A 23,722-nucleotide genomic window follows, 5' to 3' on the forward strand; every position below is an offset into this window, starting at 1 on the left:
AATATCATGAAAAGGCACAAATACTGGATGCAATATTTGTGTGCATGTTTTGACATATGACCTGTGAGTAACAGCAAAAAAAAAAGTATAAAATGAACAAAATGCAATAAATAATAGAAATACAAAATAACAGAAGAAATGATGATCTGGTAAAAAACTGGACCCCTGCACTTAAGTAAAAAAATTTGAGCTGTCTTACATGAAAACAAATACCACTGACATTATATAAAAAATATCTGTGTCTTATTTGTCTTAAGATGCATACCAGTATACAAATATTTAAATGTCCTAATTTAACTAAGGTCTAGTCCTTTCTTAATCTAAGCAATCTAAGCTCTGTCTGGGAAAGCACCATAGCTTTAAATCCACATAATGCAAATGAAATGAATTTTGTAGAAGATCATCCTTATGAAAGTGTTAGAATCAGTTAAGATTTAAGTGACAGTGTGCAGTCAGGTTCCTGCAGAGGCTGTTGTGTGTCTGTATCATCTGTGTAATTATCACAGTGGAACAGAGTATTTAAGCTATCAAATATTAGAGTTATGTCACTGCTCCCCACCTCATTTACGAAATGCCACAGAGAGAAAATAACGCATAGCCCTTCTTATGGTGACTGTAATGTTCTTGGATATTGATTGTGTCGGGGATTTTAGCTGGTCTATGACTTAATCAGGCACCGCCTCCATCTGAATGAAGCTTGAGCTTAATTACTCCCTCCTGAGGGGCTTGCTTTGTCTCTTTTTATTAAAACTCCAAAGTCATTGGAATAAAAATGTCAATAGATCTTCTAGTACATTGTGCTTTTAGAAGAAATTGAACTATGATTAATTCCTAGCAACTGCCTTTTTAATCTTATTTTAATTCAATTGTAAGACTTTTTTAAAATACTGATTCACTGGGTCTGATTTTCAGTGGTTCTAAACTAAGAACCATTGTTAAAATCTAAAAAAAATCCTGGGTTGTATTATTGTTGGGTAAAATATGAACAAAACCATGTTTTTACCCAACCATGAGTTGAAACAACCTAGCATTTAGGGTTGAAATCATTCATTTTGAGTAGTTATATTGACAGAAATTTACATTACAGTTTACTGATACTGGTTTACTAATAGTGTGATGCTGGGGGAAGTCAACAGGCTATTATATGTAAATAATCTTGTTCATTAAATAGTCCAATTTTTATGCCGGGTCTTTTTTAGAATGCCACAATGCTGGTCCTCCCCATATCCAATGGTATAATTATAAAACCAATTAACTGAGAATAATTTGCCGTGATGGCAGAGCCAATAAACATACAAACTGAGCAAGTGATTTAACGGAAGGATGTCTTTGCATTGCTTTGTTGCCTCGTGAGTGGCCCAAATGAATTTAACAAGAGCCCCCTCAAGAGATGGTACATATACCAGAGATATGAGAGAGCATTTGCTTTGATTTCCCCTGATTCTCAACTCCAACTCTGAGATGCACTGACCATACCAGTAGCCTCCACAGAAGAGAGAGACTGGACTCAGAAGCTCTTATGTGTGCAGGATCTGGGCTGTTAACTAACAACTGGGGTCTGTGGACACCCGTGGAGCTCCATCAGAGCGCTAATAATATGTTAATATGTTATGTTAATGTGTTTTAATTGAATTGAAAATGTTTCTATAATATTCCAAAATTGGGTAGAGAATAAACAAAATCTGGGTAGAAAAATATAGTTTTATTAACTTAATACACAGTTAATATTTTCTAGATATTATTTGAATAATTTATTTTATATTAAAATCAACATGTTCTCTTTATATAAAATGTTCTCAGAATATACAGTAAATTAATTTTTATACATGAAAAATATACAGCTGCCTTGACTATATTTTGGGAAGGGGTCCCTTGAAGGGGATCATGCTATGGAGGGAAAGTTCGCTCAAAAATATATGATTACATGATTCGGCAGACATCGTTAGTCTGAATCTAGTTTTATGGACTCAATGCAGCCGGAAAACAAGTTTCACTCGCAAAATAGACTAAAACTAAGTAAAATAGCAGTTCACCATTTCAATAAGCTATCACTTATTTATCAGCATGAGAAATACGTGTGAGCATGTGAACAGACTAAAATGCATGTGTCTCGTGAGACTTGAGAGCCCCGTAACATGTATAGAGTTTAGCGGGCTGTGCGTTAGTAATAATGGTCCGTGGGGAAACGCAGTGCTCCGTGTGTACTGTAGTTAAATGGATTAAACGAGGCTTCGAGGCATTAAAAATTGCCTCGATGATTTTTTTGCATTCGAATTACTCAAGTTAATCGAGGAATCGTTTCAGCCCTACAAAAAACCTCAACATTTCTCAAAATATCTTCTTTTGTGCTTCAAAGAAGAAATTGTCATATACAGTCAGTACAGGTTTTAAATGACACTAGAAAAAATAAACGATGACCAAATTTTTATTTTGGGGGATGAACTACCCCTTTAAGATATGGTTGATGCAATGCCTGTACAGCAGGGCTAGTCAACTGGCGGCCCGCCAATCATCTTTTCCTGGCCCGTCTTAACATTTCAAATAAGTGGAGAGACTTTAAGAACGGTGTGCTTTAAATGCTCGTCCTCCTGAGACGCCACATCTTTAAAAGCCCAAAACGCTGCTACATTCAAAACGAAAGTAATTCCCGCGGCTCATAATGATTTACGTCTTATAAAGCGATTTGATGGGTCAGTCCAAGAAACTTAATGTTATTTACAACGTTATAATCAGCAATGCATCGCACAGCCACAGGCAATCGGTTTGCGCACGCGATAGGTCGGGTTCTAAAACGCGTTTTGTGCCCTTGAAAGTAGGCTAACTGTAGGAAGGGTACACCACGTGAATGGTTGTCTCAGATAAGGGGAAAACGGTGTTGTTTTTATTACTGCATTCATTATGTATAATGGCTATATTTCCGAAAAACAGCTGTTCATCTCCCCCAGAACTCGCACTATACAAAGGATCTGCCCTATAAAGTGCGTGGGGCACATGAATGCGATTGGAATTCACCCGAAGATGTGACAATAGAGTTCAGTTTCTTGCACAGATCAATTGACTCGCTTTATAAGACGCTAATTTAACGCCACAAGGGGCAGGGATTACTTTTGTGGTGAATGTATTTGCGTTTTTTACTTTTTTTGATTTAACTTTAATTAATTCAACCAAATATCTTCTTGAAAAAACAATGCCACCCACATCTCGATGTACTGGAGGACTGTGGGTGAGTAAATTAGTAGCAATTTTTGGGTAAAGTAACGCATTAAGGAATATAAAATACAATTAAAAAGACAATATCCCTTTTAATTTAATATCATGAAAAGGCACAAAAACTGGATGCAATATTTGTGTGCATGTTTTAATCATGGCCTATAAGTAACATCAACAAAAACAGTATAAAAGGAACAAAATGCAATAAATAACAGAAGAAATGAGAATATGGTAAAAAACTGGCCCGCATCCTATTTATACTTTTGGAATCTGGCCCTCAAAGAAAAGTAGTTGAAGACCCCTGCTGTACAGTATTACTGTGCCGTCTCTCCTGCTGACTGGTGTATTACATTAACAAGCCACTTACTGATTGACTGAGAGCTTCTCTCCATGAGCTCTTTTAATCTATGCTGATATGAAATGCATGATTTCGCTGCAGGTGTCAGATCTGCGGGTGGCCAATGTCTTAAACTGTAATTGAATAAGTGAAAGGATCAGTGCATCTTATGTTATCTACAGTACATATCAGTGTAACTCTGAAGGTGAAATACATGATAACCTGTTATCCACTTTGTGCATGCACACACAGAGACTAGGGCTGTGCAAAAATATCGATACATGTAACTATCGCAATAATTTTTTTTTCGATAGCGTATCGATAGTGAAACCTCTACTATCGATATTTTTTTTAAATCATGTCATATACATACGGCCAAAAGTAAGTGGAAGCGAGCATGGTGAAAAATATAAGAACGCTTGGAGCTCTCAGAGCTGATGTGTGGGTGCGCTTTGGTTTTCAAAATAAGTCATGGAGTAATGAGTTATATAAAATAATGCTGTTTGTAGGCTTCGCAAGTCATGACACAAGTCACTTGGCTACTGCAGTGCATTAGACAAAAAGTTTATTAAGAAAAGTAACAATGACATTTATTGTGCTTTCACGGATGTGACACCAGCACATTTACAGCACGGATGAACCAGAGGTTTTATACTGCCCATGTTGATTGTTTTAACTGTAATGTCAATGTCAATGTCAGTTTTATTTATATAGCACTAATTAAATTCAACCTAGGTTGACCAATGTGCTGCACAATTTTACACATGATTAAAATACATACACAAAACAGATACAAACACAAAAATTAGTTACAGAAAGCCAGGTCAGAGAAATATGTTTTCAGCAGAGACTTAAAGGTGGAAAGTGATGGGGCTGTTCTTACAGAAAGGGGCAATGCATTCCAAAGTCTGGGGGTAGCAACAGTAAAGGCACGATCACCCCTAGACCTTAGCCTAGACTTTGGGATACATAATAAACGCTGGTTGGAAGACCGAAGAGGAACTATGGGACTATATTCAGTTAAAAGGTCAGATAAATAAGAGGGAGCCAGACCATGTAATGCTTTGAAGGTTAGTAACAAAATTTTAAAATCGATTCTATAGCGAACAGGCAACCAGTGTAGAGAGCGTAGAATTGGAGTGATGTGCTTACATTTTTTTGTACTTGTTAGTAGTCTTGCTGCTGAGTTTTGAACTAATTGTAGGCGGGATATGGCTGAGTGGCCAATCCCGTAATACAAGGAGTTGAAGTAGTCCAATCGAGATGTTATAAAAGCATGGATGACCTTCTCGAAATTTTTACTAGATAAAATAGGCTTGGCTTTAGCCAGTCGTCTAAGCTGGAAAAAGCAGGACTTTATCAGCATATTAATCTGTTTATCAAATTTAAGACCTTCATCAAAAATAAAACCTAAATTTTTAACATAGGGTTTTTTCCAGGAGGTCCAATCCCCTAGGTTAATATTTGGAGTAGTTGAGTTCGGTGGACCAAACACTATAGTTTCGGTTTTATCCTCACTTAGATTTAAAAAGTTTAAAGATAACCAGGTTTTAACATCAGACAGGCACGACGCAAGTGTATTCAAGTCGATTGAGGTTTGCTTTAGGGGTAGATAAATTTGGGTGTCGTCAGCATAACAGTGGAACGACAGACCATATTTCCTAAAGATGGAGCCCAAGGGAAGCAAATATAAGGAGAAGAGGATGGGGGCCAAAATGGATCCCTGGGGAACGCCGCAAGATAGGGGAGCCACTTCAGAGGCAGAGTCACCTATCTTAACTTTAAAACAACGATTTGTAAAATATGATTTAAACCAGTCTAATGCACACCCCGTTATCCCTACACAGTGCTCCAACCGTGACAGCAAAATTGTGTGGTCGACAGTGTCGAAGGCGGCCGTCAGGTCAAGTAGCACTAATATAGAGAGATTACCAGAATCACCATTTAATAACACGTCATTTAAAACCTTTAAGAGAGCAGTTTCAGTGGAATGATATTTTCTAAAACCTGATTGAAAAACCTCAAAAATTGTATTATCATCCAGAAACGTTTGAAGCTGCCGAAAGACTACTTTTTCTAAGATCTTAGACGTAAAAGACAAATTAGAAATAGGTCTAAAATTTGACATAACAGTGGGATCCAGGTTTGCCCTCTTCAACAGAGGTTTAACTGTGGCAAGTTTTAATGCATCAGGCACAACACCGGTAGCCAAACAGCGATTTATAAAAATTACCAGATAAGGACCCACGACATCAAAAACATCTTTTAAAAAATGAGGTGGAATGGCATCAATACAAGAGCCAGACGGCTTTAACTGCCAAACTATCTCATGAAGAAGTGACAGGGAGATTGGTTCAAATTTGGAAAACTCCACAGTAAAGATAGGGCAAACAGATGGGTCCCAACCAGTTTGAGGGATGGCCAATCTAATGGCCCTAATCTTACTTATGAAGAATCCAAGGAAATCATCACATCAGATGCAATAAGAGGCTCAGAGACAGTTGGGTTCACAATTGAATTAAAAATAGTAAATAATGTTCTGGGTCTATGCAAGTTCTTATCAATGATCTCAGTTAAAAATTTGGATTTAGCTGCTTTAACAGCCTTCTGGAAATGAAACAGAGAGTCTCTTAAGAGTTCAAATGAGATCTGGAGACGATCCTTCTTCCACTTTCGTTCTGCTCTTCTACAAACCTGCCTAAGCGAGTGGATATGATCGTCAATCCAGGGCTCTGACTTAGGTTTCAGGCTTAACGATTTTTCTGAAGCGACAAAATCCAAGACAAGACAAAATCCAAGTTTACCCAGAAGCTCCTCTGCACCAAGATCACTGGAACTGAAATCCATTCGTTCCATAGCTTTAGAGAAGGCAAGAGAAAAGTCAGAACTTGTGGTAGAAATGATTACACGAGATTTACGGGAGAGTTTTTTTACTTTGGGAACATTAAACTCCCCAGGCACAGAAAACATTATAGATTTATGGTCAGAAAACCCATTTTCAGAGAGCTCAAGATCAAACAGAGAAAACCCATGCGTCAGTACAAGATCAAGAGTATGGCCTTGCTGATGAGTGGGGACATTTATATGTTGCTCTAGGTCATGCACATTTAAAAGAGTGGCAAATTCTTTGGCAAAAGAGTCCCCCGTGCAGCAGACATGAACATTAAAATCACCCAGAATCAGCAGTTTATCATATTTTGGTGCAAATTCACCCAGGAAGTCTGCAAACTCCCTGAGGAAATTAGAGTTTTGTTTAGGGGGGCGATACACCAGAGCAACTAAAAGTGGGGAGTACAGGACTAGTGAGAAGACCTGCAGCTCAAAACTCAGATAGTCATCAGTTGCTATAGTCCTACATGGAATTGAGTCTTTGAAAATCGTCACCAGGCCACCTCCTCGGCCCACTCTCTGGGGTGTGTTTAAAAATAGACAGTTTAAAGGTAAGAGCTCAGAGAAGGGGCTAAGATCTCCATTTGTAATCCATGACTCAGTGATAAAAAATAAATCCAAGTCTCGGGAAGTGAAAAAATTGTTTAAAATCACCATCTTATTTACTACCGACCTCGCATTCAGCAGTGCCAGACACGTCAGACACGACCTCAGAAATCCCTGTCTGGGGAAGAGCCCGAAGATGCCTTCCACACACTCCTCCGCGATGTAACACAGGCAAGCCGTACGTAGGAGCCGGAAGAGAAGCAGACGGAGACAACAAAACATTCCAATTTCCAACTGGATCCATAGAGGGCCAGCGGATGAAGAGACCATCGCCCAGATCCTTTCTGTAGAGCCGCAGGAGAGACCGTGCTCCACGTTGTTGGGCCAGATAGAGCTTCAGTTTGACGGCGAAACCTCCGCCGGTAATGCACCACAACAGCCAAGTGACTTGCGTGAGCCACCTTATTCCCCTGTGCTACCCACTTGAGGGGCGCAATCCACAGTTTGAGAACCCAAACCTCTGATCTAAAGGTCCATGCATCGCACATCATGGCCACTCTGCAGAGCTAAGGGATGTTTTTACACTTATCCTTACAGAAAACCCCCGCTGGTGCACAGCATGTTGTATTTTTAGCTCTACTTTTTACATTTTCTAGTTAAAGTATTGCAATATATCGCAAATGTGTATCGTATCGAAAAACATAGCAATATATTGTATCGTGACCCATCTATCGTCATATGTATCGTATCGGGAGGCACTTGCCAATACACAGCCCTAACAGAGACACGCATACTATCTGTTTACACACATGTCCTGTGCACTGGAATCTATACATAAATACGAATGTCATCCATAATATAAGCTTCCAGACTATTAATAACACACATACAAAGCTATGTAGATAGCAATAAAATGTATTTCATATTTGCACATGCATATTTTAGTTTGCAAATGGTTTGTTCCATTGGAGCGGATGTTGGCACTTTCTGTGTTGTAGCCACATGGAGTCAGTGTAGAGTCCTGATAGCATGAATGAATGAGGCATATCGTTATTTGACAATGAATTGAGTTTCTCTGGCAATTTACTGGCATAATCAACTGCTAAAATTCATAAGGTCTAAGGCCATGTTATAGCATAAATAGCATAGCACCGTAACAACCTCACTATTTCTGGTTGGTCTTGTTTTGTGGTCGATGTCGGACAACAGAGGAATAAAGTTAATTATGCCATTACTATTTTTCCCTGGTTGTTGTCTGTTGTTGATCACGGAATGGGACCGGGTTGGACCTGCACAGTTTTGGCAGGTGGGGCTTCCTGGGTCGCGGCTCATGGGCTCTCCCTGTTCTTCGTGGACGTTGCTCGGTGGCTTTGGTCGGGGTCACTGAGTGCAGCTATGACACGTCAGAGGAGATCTGGCCCTCCCGGCTGAGCCTGGTTTCTCCCAAGGTTTTTTTCCTCCATTATTCATCATTGGAGTTTTGGTTCCTCGCCACAGCAGTGCAGTGTTGGCTTGCTCACCGGGAGACTGCATTTATTTATTTATTCATTTATTAATTAGATATTATTTATTATAATGATCTTGCTTGGTCTATAAACACCATGCACTGTGCTGTGTTTTACCTTTCTGTGTTTTTCTTATTTGCTCCTGTAAAGCTGCTTTGGAACAATGCACATTGTGAAAAGCGCTATATAAATAAAATTGAATTGAAATTGAATTGAACTATTTCTGCAGTATGTATTGTATGGCACAGTATGAGTTATTTGATCTGAGTGTTGCATGTCGCATACATTTTTATACAAAATGTAATTTTGAATTTGATATGAAATACAGTTCTGCTTCTTTTTCTGTTCTGATCAGTTGGAGACAAACGCATAAATTCACATAAACAAAATAAACATACATAACCATTAGCTATACAAACTTAAACATGATAAACATCATTTAACACGATCTTGTCATGTTAAACCTGTATGGCTGTCGTTCTTCTGCAGAATACAAAAAAAGATATTTAGAAGAATGTTGGTAACTGAACAATGGCGGTACCCAATGACTTCTATTGTACGGACATGATAGATCTGATCCAAATGACATCATACTGCCGACAACGCCATATGATAGATCTGATAGATCATTTGGATCTGATCAGATCTATCAGACACAAGTAAATGGGTACCGCTGTTGTTCGATAACCAACATTCTTCAAAATATCTTATTTTGTGTTCTGCAGAAGAAAAAAATCATACAGCTTTGAAATGACAGTGCGAGTAAATGATGACAGAATTTTCCGTTTTGGCTGAACTATCCCTTTAATCATCTTTCATCCATTCCAACAATGCCAAGTTACAGACAAAGGCTAAAGTATCTCACTGGCACTAGTTTTATAGTCTATAGTTTCTATATATAAGCACATTGTGTAATTCAACTCCTCTTGGCAACAGCCCTCAGTCAGACAAACCACCAGCTCAGCACATTACTCTGCCCAATAAACCATTATATGCTTCAAACCGCTAAGAGTGAACGGGCGTATGTGCTGAAGACAGAAAATCACATCACAACTCCAGACGAGATTGGATGTATTTTCCTAGGTTTAAACGAATAGTTCACCCAAGGATTTTGTCATTTGTTACTGCAACTCCAAGCCTATGTGTTGGCTATTTCTATTTCTTTCTGTTGAAAAATATTTTGACTTTTAGTGAGCTGGATTTGAGTTCGGGATCAGTTTGATTTGTAAACAAATTGTTCTTTTCAGTGAACCGGGTGATTGAGTTTAACTCACTGAATAAATAATCTGCCAGTGGAAAATTGTACTGTAAATAAACAATAGCTTCAATGTTGGTCTGTTTAACACAAAACTGTTGAATGGCTTTAGACTTGAAACATGTGGTTGAAGAGTTTTTGTTCTTTATGGAGTTTGACAAAAATAGTCACTATCGTCACTATATGGAAAAATTGAATGTTTTCTCTGTTTGCTCCAAGTGAATATCCAGAATATAAACAAATAATACATTTCTTACATACATCACTTCTAAACCTAGACTTAAACCCAGACTGACTTAAAAATAAATTGTGTGCTTAGGGTTCCTGGAACAGAGAGACTTTGTGAGAAGACAGACCACCGTCTGCATTTGTTATCAAAGCTGAAAAAGTAACCCCCCCAGACCTGACCGCTGTTCCTATTTTCGTATTCTGTAGGTCCAGCTGGAAATTTGTGCTGCTTCCAAAGGTTCTCTCAGGAAATGACATTTCCTACGTACTTTTCACTGGCAGGGGGAGCGATTACAGGACAGAGCGAAAAAGAGAGATTGAGAGAGAGAGGGGTGTTTCTAACTGGGAACAGAGCAGGCACTGTTTCATATTACACACACAGAGAGAAAGAGAGAGAAAATCCCAGCCACTCTTGCTTTTCTTGACGTTTGGTTGGGTTTATGGAGCCTCCGAGTCGACAGAATGAAACTCTCCACTGTTGTGATAGTTCTCCTGACTAGGGCTCTTATTGGAGGTAAGACTGACTGTTTATATGTTGATCTTTAATATATGCAAACAGGAAAAAGTAACCTGTAAAGGGGAGGAGGGGGGTAGAGGATGAGTGAGGTAATGGTGAGCCAGAAAGTTTTGGAGACGTCGACTTAAAGTCAAGGTTTCTGATATGTAACTGCTAAATTTATGTGCATAAACTAATCTTGCGTGCAACATAAATAAAATGTATTTCTTTTTAACTTAAATTACATTTTGCGCAAAAACATATATTCTATATTATGTCAGTCTGCATTTTGAGTTTTTGGAGTGTCAGACTCGAGACATCTTCAGGTCGATGACATCACATTTGATTCTGCATTATTATTTCGAGGGCATTGTGTTTATGTTAAAATTTTTGAACTCTTGTGATGTGGTTCCTACATTGAAAGCAGAGCCCTGCTGACCCCCTGTGGGACAAAACATAAACACGACAAAAGCTTTCAACAGCTGGATACAATCTTCCTGTCGTGTTCCCTGCTCTACGCTGTGGTTCAAGAAGGCAGACAAATGTTTTCCACCTGTAGTTTCTGTTTGTCGGGGCATATTGAGCCCAGATGCATCCAGATATTTTACACCCTTTAGGGGTCGTGGTTTAGGCCAGAATAGAAGAAAATCTACAACGACGCTCCAAAGAAAACTTAATAATAGAAAGAAAGAAAAGAAAGAAAAACAATACTTTATATTCCAGAGCTCATTATTGGAGACAGAATGTCCTCAATTCAAGATTTTAAAAAAATGTAGTTCCCATTGTATGTTTTTATTTTTGTGTGTTATATTTTTTTACATAAAATAACTATTTAGTAGTTTATTTATTTAAATAAAATAAAATATAATAATACCATATTACACATGGATCTACATTACAGAATCATATGTATCTTTTATATCTGTATTTACTGTATATTTCTTCACCAGACAGTACAGAAAAATTCAACTATTATTTACTTTTTCATTTTTTCTTCAAATCCATTTTCCAGAGCTGGCTGCAGCATTAAATGTGACCGTCACCCCGGGGCCCGTCAGCATGTGTATGGAAGGAGACAACATCACGCTGTCCTGTTTAGTATCTCAAAAAAAGAGAAGCAGCAGTCTGCTGGTGCTCCGCTGGCTCTACCTGCCCACCCCTGAAGACGAACACCTCGTGGTCCGGATGGGCATGAAGAAAGCCAAGTATTATGGCAACTACAGCAAACGCTTTCCCCAGACCAAATTTCTTCTTTGGGAGGAGATGGATGGCCAGATCTTCCGTCTGATGATCTTGAATGTGACCACAGAGGATGGAGGCAACTACACGTGCAAAGTGCAGGAAATACGGAAGCACAGAAATAAATGGAGGTCCTCTGCAAATGGAACGGGGAGCATGGAATTACGAGGTAACCGTGGTGATTTTTTTATCAATATAAAAATATATAAAAAGTTAAGGCATAGTTCACACAAAAATAAAACTCTGTTATCATTTATTTATGATGTGCTTCAAATCCTGTTCAGTGTTTCTCAAACTTTTTAGTTGTAAGACCCCTCTGTGTAGAGTGCATCACTTTGCGGCCCCCTCAATAAAGCCTTATAATCTTAAACTTAGAATTTTAAATAAACAATAAAAGTTATTCAGTTATACAATGCTGGAACTTAATTGTTTTTTATGGTTGGTGGTCTTATTTTTCTGATGTCTGGTTGCATAAACCTATAATAAATTTCCTAAAATGCCACAAAATCTGTGCCCCTCTGGATCCATCTTGGGACCCCCAGTTTGAGAACCGCTGCAGTATATAACTCTTTTTTGTATATGACTCTTTTCACAAAAGAAGATATTTTGAGAAATCTCTCAGTGGTTTTGTGGCCATACAATGGAGGCCAGTGTTGTTCGGTTATCAACGTACTTCAAAATATCTTCTTTTGTGTTCTGCAGAAGAAGAAGAAAAGTAATGCAGGTTTGGAATGACATGAGGGTGAATAAATTATCAGATTATTTATTTTTAGGTGAACTATCCCTTCAAGACAGAATAATGTTTTTTAATAAAACACGCTGTTAAAAGTTTGTCATCAATACAGAGTGTCGGATTGTAAAACGTAATGATCAATTCAGGTCCTCTTCGCTTGTGCCGGTGTTCAGTGTGGTGGAATTGGATGGGGTGAAAGAATAATGTCTTGCCACGGTCAGGGCTAACAACACAACAGCTGTTTCCTTCAGCTCACTAATCCTTCAGTTCACCCAGCACAGGGTCAATTCCAATTCATTGTTTGATATTTCTAAACCTCTTTCACTCAGAGGATGGTCTGCCTTTTCAGAACATCACAAAAGAGTCACTATCAGATTGAGATGTTAACATTACTAAATGCCAACTGCTTAAAGCCTGAATCAAAATGGTCTATTAAACTGAAAATAATCGATGTGAGAATGAAGCGTAAACTCACGTTGTAGTTTACTTCAGTGTGTTTGTACGTCTCCCAGTTTCACCCTTCACATACACTCTTAAAAATAAGGGTGCTTATAGTGATGCCATAGAAGAACCATTTTGGTTCCACATAGAACCATTCAGTCAAAGGTTCTTTAAGGAACCATCTCTTTCTTACCTTTTTCTAATCTGAAGAACTACAAAGAACATTTTGTGACACAGAAAGGTTTTTCAGATGTTAAAGGTGTTTTATGGAACCATTTGGACTAAAAAGGTTCTTCTACGGCATTGTGAAGCACCTTTATTTTTAAGATTGTGTACACATCATTTTTACTATAAATGATTTTTTTGTGCCAACACAAATAGACCGTGAGGCTGTTAACAAGAGTAACTGGACATCCCGTAGGACAGAGTAAGCAACTTGGCAAGGATAGAATTGAAAACATTTGCTCTGGCTGAACTGTGAGCTTTCCTGTGGTGTTCGGACAGTGAGAGGTCCCAAATGTGTCTGAATTCATTGGATTATTCATTGGCCTGATAAACGGCAACAGTCTGATGCTCTCAAGAATAAAGAGAACAAAGAATTATTTGTTACGTCCACTAAATGTAGCGCTGCAGAGTTTAAACAAGAAATTATGTAGCCCTTTTTGTCCATTTGACTATAAATAATCATTGCATTTTTCTAAGTTTACAATATGAGATCAAATTTTGGCTGATCATAAAAACTATATTTAAAAGGATGAAAGTAAATTTCAGTTTGCAAGAAGTGTATCTAAAGAGGAGATAGATGCTGTAAAATGACAAACCAAGTGAGAGTGGAAACCAACAAGAAGCAATAAGGAATAATAAGGAGGTCGTAGGTTTACCCAGACTGGGAAATTTGTCTCACGAAGATACAGCAAAACAATGTCAACAAGCTGAAATAAGCTATAAACACAGAGCAAATCAAGACCACAGAGCAGGGTTAACCACTTCAACCATCTCTACAACCGCGAGGTCAGCCAGCAAATGACTTCATGTTTTTCCCAAACAAAAGCAGCACTCAAAAGTACTGTACACGAATCCATTCTCAAACTCCACCCGCTCGCCTTTGCCATAAGATTTATTGTGCACTTTGTTCTCCAGCATTATTGCACAATGCTTCTGCAGACCTAGTGCAGATCTGAAAATGTGCTGAAGCTTTCAGTTTAGCATGGCTTTTATAGAACGCCTTTAACTTCAAACAGAAAATGTAGATCAGATGTGTAACTCTATACCTGTGGATGGAGTCAAGGCCTCAAGCTCCTCTAGTCGGCATTTAAAGCACTAATGAAGTACACATGAACAGAGACGCACACCTAGGGTCCAGAAGAGAGAGAGAGAGATGGGTGAAAAAAACGGAGAATTAATACTTTATTGTGATGTTGACGGATGCTTCTGTAGTTTGTATATGAACATTATATATATATACATTTTATGTACTTACAGTAATTTATGTGCATTTTAATAACTTTTTTTTTTTAATATTAGTGATACTTTATTTGCATTTAATGCATTATCTAACATGAATTATCATTGAGGTTTTTGAGTTTGTTTTTCATCATTTATAAATCTTTGTTAATGTTAGTTAATGGCAAAACAATTGTTCATATATTTTACTCTGCATTAACTAATGTTAACAGATTCAACTTTTGATTTTTAAATGTAGTCATAAATGCTTAAATTAACATTAAATAAGATTAATGACTGCTGCACTGTAAAAAAAAAAGTTTAACTTCATTAAACGTAATTAAAAAAAAATCAAATTGTATTTTACAACTCATTTTTTTAAAGTCAGTTCAATATAATTAAGTTACATTGACTCATAAAGCTAAATGTAACTTTTAAAATTTAAGGCAGCTGAAATTAGTGAATTGCTTTTACAGTGATACTGTTGTGAACAAACGCATGAACTAATGTTAACAAATACCGTATTGTAAAGTGTTATCAAGGTCTTACATTTTAAGCCCTCACCCTCAACATTTACAAGTAATTTTCACAAGTAAATGTTTTTAAAAACATTTTATTTATTAATAAAAATAAAACTTGATGGAAGAAGAAAAAAAAACAAGAAATTCATGCAATACTTTTAGCCAGTTTTCATAAATAAAAAAAGCTTTTTGTAATGTAGAATTATTAAAACCTCATTAGTCAAGGTCAAAGGTTAAGTATTTTCAGAGGCCTTTGACATAACTTCCTCTTACACAAAATGTCCTTGCTTGGTCTTATTGAAGCCTCATCAAGCACAACCCTCCACAGAATACAAGATAATGACCAACTTCAGCCACTAGCCAAATGTAGGCAATATGTTAAAATAAATGTCCTTTTTAGTGTATTTCCAGTTTGATCCTATCAATACGTGTGTACATTAGTATTTGTAACACATTTGGAACTGCTTAAATGAATTATTATAAAATGCCTTTTTTTTTTTTCTGTCTCTTTTGTTTTCAGTACATCATATACCAAGCACAAGAACAACTGATGTCATATGGCGTATGTTTGAAGGTATGATAATACCTCAATATAGTTTAGATGTGGTTCACTGCAGTCTGGATTTTGATTGTCAGACAGCTTTTGGCGAGTGTGTTACATCTCCTCCTTAAGACCAAATTCAACCATAAAACATCCGTGTAAAACAAATTGTTCTCAGTGTTTGCCTTATTTCTCTGATCTGCCTGGCTGAAGGTTTTATTGGAATAAAAAATCCACATTATTAAAGAAAAGGTTAATAGGCAGAAAGTATGTGGGATTTTACCTACTTAAAAATGACTTGTAATGAATGTTTTCTGCAGGTGTTTCATTGTGGTCTGTTGTTATGTACCCGTCTCTCTCAGATTTATACCTGTGTGCGGTGCTCATCTGTTCCATTGGACTCATTTGTATATTTGTTTTTGCCATGACTATCACATGTCAGCATCTACAGCAAAAACGAAGACTACAAGGTGAGCGTTAATCCTACAGACGATACATTGAAATATTTATATAAATTATTCAAATTGTGTGACATGCTGAATGTTTGTTTGTTTTGGATGCATTTTTGATTCTCCATCCAGCCAGTTATTACCTAGTAAAGTGCCCAGAAAATAGGTAAACCTTTTGTGTATAATATGATTTAACACTGTTGTCAGTTATATGTGACTGCACGTGATCACAAGTGATCTTTGTTTAATATATCCAGCTCTGGAGAAACAGTAACCAGTGTGGCCAGCTCCTCTCCTGCAATGCACAGAAAGGAGAAAAGACACAAACCAGAGTTCAGAGATATCACTTCACTACACTATAGTACTACACCCGTATCAGCACCACAGATACCAGCGAAAGGTAACTAAATGAGCTTCTTCCACAACTGTGGAGATGGATTAGAAGATTCAAACCTTGAAAGCATATAAAATATTTTATAGATACTTTAATTTGATAGTAGGCTATCATGTATCTTTGGTCTGTTTTCTAGCACCTGTACCAAGGAAGCCACGTAGAACAAAACTTTTAAAGCCACAACATACAAAGACTCACATGGTATGACTACTCTCTCATTTTGCATAAAAACATTATTCTGTTTCTTGCTTAAACACATTAGAAAGATTAAATGATGTTGATATGGTTTCATAATTGTTCTAAACATACAGTATTTCTTGCTATTTTACTTGTTTCAATAATTAATTTTGTTTCCCGTTTTTATGCTTGTAATCACTTTATTCACACTTTTATAATATTTGCATCTTACAATGCACTTTCTTTACCTTCTCAATTGAATTTCCACAGGCTAGAAACACGCAAGAGGGAAATAATGTGGCTTTCTCACTGAGCTTTATGTTTGCCAATGTTATTGCTATACCTTCCATTTATGGGTGTTATAATTTTATTTACTATTATTGCTTTCTAAAGCATGATTATTTATTTAGCTGCTTGATTCTTATTAGATTAGTTTCCAGGGAAATCATCTCAGAAATGCAGAAAAGCAGTTAAAATAAAAGATAGAAAACATTTTATTATCCGGCCTTGTGTTGTGAAATCCGGTTGTAATCTGATTGGTCAAACTGAACACTTCAGTAGCGCTATTTAAATGTGTTTACAGTAAATGATTTGTTTTAGTAGGGGATCTGAGGACATTAAAGGGATGGTGGATGGTCCGGACGTACATAAATCTGTACAATTAAAATGGTGACCATGGTTGTCAATTTACAAAAATGAAGAAAATGCACCTTTAAAGTAGTTCAGATTTTATTATGCGCTGTTTTCCGAGTCTTCTGAGGACATACAATATGATGGCTATGTGTGAGGAACAGACAGAAATTTGGGTCAACCAGAGACTTGCTTGAGACAGTCTAGGAACAATCCTAAAATTACACCTATAATTTCATGTTGTTTGGACGCCACATTCCCCGGTGAATACCAAACTCTGTTTGCAGACCACATACTGTAGACAAATAATTAAATGCCCTGTTCTCTTGTCATTCTTAAGTCAAGGGTGGCAGACGACAGCCTGACCTATGCAGAACTGGAGCTGGTTAAACCAAAGCCGGAGCTGAAAACAGATTCCACCGGATGCCCACAGCTCGAGTCCAACACAAACTGCATGGGAACAGTATATGCCCAAATACTCTTTGTTGAGAAGCAAGTGTAAATATGTATTTTAAGAGATTCATACCAAAATTATTTATGAGATTTTAAATATTTTGTACCTATACGTATTGGTGTTCTGGTATTTTACGTGTACTAGATTACTAGTATAAAATATGTTTAAGCAACACCATGTTTTGTACTGATACACAGTATATTTCGGCACATTTATGTCGCATTTATGTAAAATTTGAGACCCGTCTTTTTTAACAAAAACACTGTTGGATTTAACCAAACATGCATAATTGTTTATGCAGTTTTGTATGAGAGATGTATTTTGATATGTGGAAATAAAAACAATGAGAAAATAGTACACTTATTTATGTCAGAATAAACTGTACAATGTAAAAAAGTATTTTTTTTTTTTGTTGGTTCACCTTAAAATGGTTGCCAGTTAATTCATGTTAACTCAATGAATTTCTAAGTTGACTAAACTCGTTGAGTTGACTAATATTTTTAAGTTGAATCAACTCAAAATGTTAAGGCAACCAGGTAATTTATTAAGTTGAACCTACAACTTTTTACAGTGTAGAAGTGGTCAGAACTATACAAAGTTCGCTAATGGTTCACAATGGTATTTTAATGGAAACCATAATTTCTGTGATGGTTTCTTGTGTTTTTATCAGCAGGGTTGTTACATTTATAATCTGATCTCTTGAGATCAATCTGTCATATACAGGTATTTTTTGCTTCTTTATATAGTTATAAATATATATATACAGTATATATATAAACTATATCTAACATATTTTACACATGATCGTATCTATCCTCAATGTAGAGTATGGGGGGTTCTATAAATGGGATTACAGGGGGTGCGACCGACCGTGAAAAGGTTGAGAACCACTGAGATCATGTGACCACAGGACACGTCTAATTTACGTAATACAATCTAACGTTAGTCAGTCAGTCAGTTTTAACCGCGGCGCAGTTAGCATTGAGCTCGCGCACAGGTTCAAATTCGTCCGTTCTTGAGTTTATAAGTGTCCGTCTCCATTTCACTCACTCATTTCTCCCACACACAGCTAAAAGTCAGTGACTGTGATGAACCCTTTAATGGTTACATTTATTAAAATCACACTAATTGTAATCATGCTTAATAATTAGCTTTACAGTGCATTATAATTGGGTTAGGCTACAAGATGGTTCTGCCTAGGTGCTATAATTTATTTGATTTAATTATTCAGAGGAGCCCAAATGGTTTGACATTTAATATCATAAACTCACCGATGCTTTCAAATTGAGATGGCTATTGTCTTTCGAGAAGGTCATTTGCTTCTCTCCGTGAGATATATGGTGATTATTTTCCAGTCTATTAAGCGTCTCTACTTAGCACAATTAGCCGCGTGCACAAAGGTTAAAGAGAGCGACTCCCCCTCTTCATTGTGGTCACGCTGCATATTAATGAAGCAGATGCAGAGGGCCTCCTCGCTGCGTTCAGGAACGGCAGAGGGAAGAGATATGCGCGTTCTCCTCCGGCCCCCGGCTCTGGATCATTCGGAGACATTAACGCTAAACATAAACACGCAGCTACGCTCTCCATCAAAGTCTGCGCGTCTCGTCTAAACTCGCGACAACCTTCTGCTGTCCTGCTTTGTTTTACTCGGCAGGATCTTCTCTGAGAGAGGCCTCTGTGCTCTTGTGTGTGGAGCTTTGTGCGAATGCCGCAAGTACAAAAGCCAGAACAAAGACTGTTCGGTTTTCTCAAGGGAGAAAGCTCCACATCAGAGTGTACCACAAACTAGAGAAAGACGTACTGTACGTTAGGGCAAGCTGAGAATTCATCAAAAACAGAATCAATTCATCTGCTCTCAATTCGTGAGCGTTTTGAACAACACTCAGACAAATTTAAAGCAGATGGTCAAACAGAAAAAAGTTTTGTCAATGATAAAAAAAATACTGACCCTCATGTCATTCCAATCCAAACCCATATGCTGATGGATGTTTTATCTAAGAAACAAAATAAATCTTAAGAGATTTTTTGTGCTATGGCAGTTTATATTGACGAATGATAACTTTTTGAATACGCTTAAAGGGACAGTTCACCCCAAAATGAAAATTCTGTCATCATTTCCTCACCCTCAGGTGTGTACCCAATTCTTTGTTCTGGTGAACACAAAGGACGATATTTGGAAGAATGTCAGTAACCAAACAGATTTCATCCCCCATTTACTGCCGTAGTGGAAAAATAAATACTATGGGAGTCAATGGGGGATGCGATCTGGTTACTGACATTCTTCCAAATATCTTTGTGTTTAGCAGTTTATACAGGTTTGGAACAATCTGAGGGTGACTAAATGATGAGAGAATTTTCATTTTTGGGTGAACTATATACTGAATATTCATCAAATCTATTAAGAAAAGGTTTTAGGATTTAGTATAGGCCTACTGTATAAACTATACTCATACTTTTATGGTTCTACAACAACCTTTATTTGAGCTTCATGGCCGGTCCTTCTGAACTGTTGTTGTGTAGAAGAAAGTCTTCTGTGTGTGTTCCAAGGCAGAAAAAAATCAAATCCATCACCATCACTCATGTGATGCATGATGATGAATCTTTATATTTTGTGTGAACTATTCATTCAAATCTCACTGCAGACACAATGCATTGACACAAAACAAACATTTCTTTATATTGTGAGAACCTGCATATTACACCCGTACACACCAGAGCACATTGGAGATATAACCTTATAGAAGGGTCGAGCTCAGATTCCCATCCTCGTTTTCTTTATGGCCCGGCCCCCACCGCTGGATTATTCATGCTGCTTAATGACAGCTATTAGAAGCATGCAGCCTCCAAAGGTTGGAGGGGAGCAACAATTAGCCCCCTTCCCCAGAGAACCAAGTGAAGCGTGGCCTGCTGGGACTCCCAGTAATCACAGTTCTTATCTGCACTTTTCCCCTGCTGTCTGCATGTTTGAGAGGAGCAGACTGAGCGTCATTCATGTACCCAAAAGCCCCTCATTTCACAGTCAAGTTACACAACACATCTGGACAGCAGAAGCTTGGAAAGACATTGTTTTTATTTTGTTGCGCTGTGTCAGTGCTTGCAGTCCAGGGCTATAGCTGAGAATGTTTCATTTCTAGTTTCTAGTTTTATAGTAGATATCAAAATATTATTTTGCTATCATTTTATATTTGATATACATTTTATTTTCTTATGTTTCATTTTATCATCCAATAAATGTGTACAGTTTTTTTTAAAATAGCAGCGTGTTTACTGGCTTTGATGTAAAGTTCAATGTTACAATTATGTTAGAAAAAGGCATGTCATGCTTAATTTTGTGGATTCAACTACTGCAGTAGCCTGACAACTACCAAAAAGATGACCTCAACTACTGGATCCTGCCAGAGGAACGCATGTTAAAACGGCTAATTCACACCAAGCCTGTTTTTTGTGGAATAAACACACTCGCTGATGATTCATGAAGGATGTTTGGATATTATTAATAGTTCTGCATGCGAACAGACGTGTCTTTCAAGGTCATAACTAAATGATGCTATTTAAATCATAAAAATCATTAGTAAACTGGCATGTTTAACAGATGATGCTACACGACTATCACGCTGGAGATGCCTGTAATTTCTCAAATTAAATCGAATTAAATATACATCAGTGGGTTTAACAAATATTCAAGATTACAAGTCTGGTAAAAGGTGTATTTTATAATTTAAAGCAACAACTGCAACGAGACATGATTTGATCATGTTTGAATGTGGTTCAGTATGATTCAGGCCTGCAAGGGTGAAAAAAACTAAATCCTTAACATGTTTTCCGCAAGAACTTAACCAAAAAAGGAATTTTTAATTCCAGCCCTTTACCGCAGTGCAAAACAATAGACTTTCTATAATAACCTATAAAAACCTTTAAATGTATATAAAACTACTGCTCTTTAACAATCACACCACATAGTTTTGGAATGTGATATTAAACAATAATGCCTCACACAGTTAAAACAGCGTGTCACCGTGCACACCGTAATTCAGTAGCATTTATTCCCGAATTCTCCTGATCGTGGAATGTGCAAGTATTCAAAACGCAGCTCTTCCCTCCCTGATGGGAATCCGGGGCACACTGCCAATGGAAACTCCTCTGTAATTGGTTGGGGAGGGTTGATTCAGCCCTTTAGATGTCGAGTTTTCCCTTGTGTTTAAGACAAATGTTATTTCAAACTAGGAATAGTACCAGAGTAAGAGTAACAGTTTTATTCATATCTAATTAAACAATATTAGGTTTAACCAATAAAATCTGCTTGATTATCTTTTCAAAAAAATCCAATGAAAAACATTGCGCAAGAAACGTTGCTATGCAACATGTTCTCAAACATTCTTATGTTTCCAGCATAACACGACTAGAATAAGCAGAACCCCGCTGCTTTACGAGTTACACATTCAATCCATTCAATGTATTTAAAACAAAAATATAAAATATAGTCAAACAACTTTGATTATAAGTTCAGCATACCGGTGTTTATAAAATAAACATTACTTTGACTTTCTGACAGTCTACTGAGAGAAACAGAGCTGCTATACAATAAAACCCATCTCAATTTTTTGACGTATAGTCTTTCATTTCTTAAATAAGCAGGGTTGTGTTTCCGGCCCTGGCCAGCGAGCCTCACCCAGTCCAATGCGTCATCCCTGTAATTCAGCAGACCCAGAGCGACTCTCCTGTAGTCAGCAGTCCTGCTGGAAGTGGTGAGCGTGAAGTGCACACGTAGGCAGCACTTAAGCCGGACTGTGTTTGCATGTCTGAAACCTAGACTGACAGACGATTGATCGACGGTCTGATTCTAGTTCTCGCAGGACCAGCCGTGCACCCTACCCCAGGCATCACCAACCAGCAGTGTGCCATGCGTTCTGCAATTACAAACATGCATGGCCAGACACGTGTATTAAAATGATGTTTGTATCGAAATATCATTTCAGCACATAAAACTTGACTGATGCAGATCCTCTCTGAATTGATTCAGTGATTTATCAAACCAGTAAAACATATTTCGATCTGAGAGACTGGCGGTTGGTCAATACCTGGATATGCCCAGAGCGGTGATGGCAGGGTTAATTTTGCCCCGTCGCCGCGAGGCCGACGGATTGCGGTTTAACTCTCGACAGAGCACCAGGTGTCTCTCCCACTTCCACGAACCGTCGTCTATGAAAAGCAAAACCAAAAAGAAGAGTGCGATACGAGAGAGATTATTTCTGGTCAGCACGTTGCTAAATTGAGAGAAATACATCTAATATAAAGCCTTCACGGTTACAAGTTCCCGCAATTTAATTTGAACACATTGATACTTACACGCGCTGACGCTGTGCTGTAACCAACGTGTACCAAATTGGATTTGGTTATTATTGCTTTCTAAATTGCATGCCTACATCAGCAAAATTGCTCATCAGTGTTTACCGGCTGTATGTTTAATAACTTTGCCCTGTAATTCCTCGCAGCTAGCCCTAATGCGACGCGCGAAACACTGCATCATTATGAACTTTTCTTCGGATCGCTCAAAACCTTTAGCTATACTTGCCGACGAACGGACGCAATCCAATATACACACGGCATGTTTGAAAGATGTCTAGTATTTGTTCTGGCTATTTCATTTCACACATTACTTGTATATTAGAAAATAACGACTCTTATGTCGCCAAGCACGGCGTTTTCCAATATTCACAGAAAGTGTTCACTATTAAGGAAGCTTGTGGTTATAATAGTCGTGGCCGGAGGCAACTACAGACCAAACGCATATTTTTATGCTCAGTTTCGACTTAAGGTGAAGTGTATTAGTGTTACCTGCTTCTTCAGGAGCCGATGACAAAACGTGCCCTTGAGACATTGAGGGCTTCTCATGTCCAGGTAATTGTACTCTAGTATATTCAGTCTTCCATATCTGCAACACAACCACACAGCTAATGAAAAAAAAACAGAGGGAAAAAAACGAATGCAATTGAAGCCATATTCATAAATCAAATCTGCCGGCCACTGATGTCGCAGGTCCGGGCTCCAATTGAAGCCTAATTTAAGAAGCATTTTGATTTAATAACTGCTCTTACCTCATCTAAAGTGAGCACATGTAACTATTAATGCTTCTGAGGGACTCCTGAGCCAAGCCTGTGAGCCCCATTTCAATATCCCAGTTACCATATTTTAATATTTTGCCGCTATATTACCTGACTATTAAGCGGGAAACGC

General features: G+C 37.7%; 2 protein-coding genes across 2 annotated transcripts in view; one reads left to right on the top strand and one right to left on the bottom strand.

The window, feature by feature from the left end:
- The first annotated feature begins 10,291 nt into the window (after positions 1-10,291).
- Positions 10,292-17,832, top strand: vstm4a (V-set and transmembrane domain containing 4a). Its single transcript, XM_057342197.1, has 8 exons — positions 10,292-10,484; positions 11,479-11,874; positions 15,364-15,417; positions 15,747-15,854; positions 15,966-15,999; positions 16,091-16,233; positions 16,364-16,428; positions 17,375-17,832. The coding sequence occupies exons 1-8, from the start codon at positions 10,433-10,435 to the stop codon at positions 17,534-17,536; spliced, it is 1,014 nt and encodes a 337-aa protein (XP_057198180.1). The 5' UTR covers positions 10,292-10,432; the 3' UTR covers positions 17,537-17,832.
- A 3,349-nt stretch (positions 17,833-21,181) lies between these two features.
- Positions 21,182-23,722, bottom strand: part of wdfy4 (WDFY family member 4) — a 48,032-nt gene continuing 45,491 nt past the window's right edge. The window contains exons 62-64 of the mRNA XM_057341718.1: positions 23,324-23,420; positions 22,567-22,687; positions 21,182-22,395 (exon numbers count right to left, since the gene is read on the bottom strand). Coding sequence (XP_057197701.1) covers positions 22,329-22,395; positions 22,567-22,687; positions 23,324-23,420 — 285 coding nt within the window. The 3' untranslated portion in view covers positions 21,182-22,328. The remainder of the gene's footprint in view (positions 22,396-22,566; positions 22,688-23,323; positions 23,421-23,722) is intronic.

This window comes from Triplophysa rosa, linkage group LG9 (genome assembly GCF_024868665.1).
Source record: "Triplophysa rosa linkage group LG9, Trosa_1v2, whole genome shotgun sequence".
Lineage (NCBI taxonomy): Eukaryota > Metazoa > Chordata > Actinopteri > Cypriniformes > Nemacheilidae > Triplophysa > Triplophysa rosa.

Bases quoted from the DNA above. Each gene is read 5' to 3' on its own strand.
- vstm4a (XM_057342197.1), top strand. From the start codon at position 10,433: ATGAAACTCTCCACTGTTGTGATAGTTCTCCTGACTAGGGCTCTTATT. The intron at 11,875-15,363 runs GTAACCGTGGTG...TTTTGTTTTCAG, and splicing joins GGGGAGCATGGAATTACGAG to TACATCATATACCAAGCACA. The intron at 16,000-16,090 runs GTAAACCTTTTG...TAATATATCCAG, and splicing joins GTAAAGTGCCCAGAAAATAG to CTCTGGAGAAACAGTAACCA.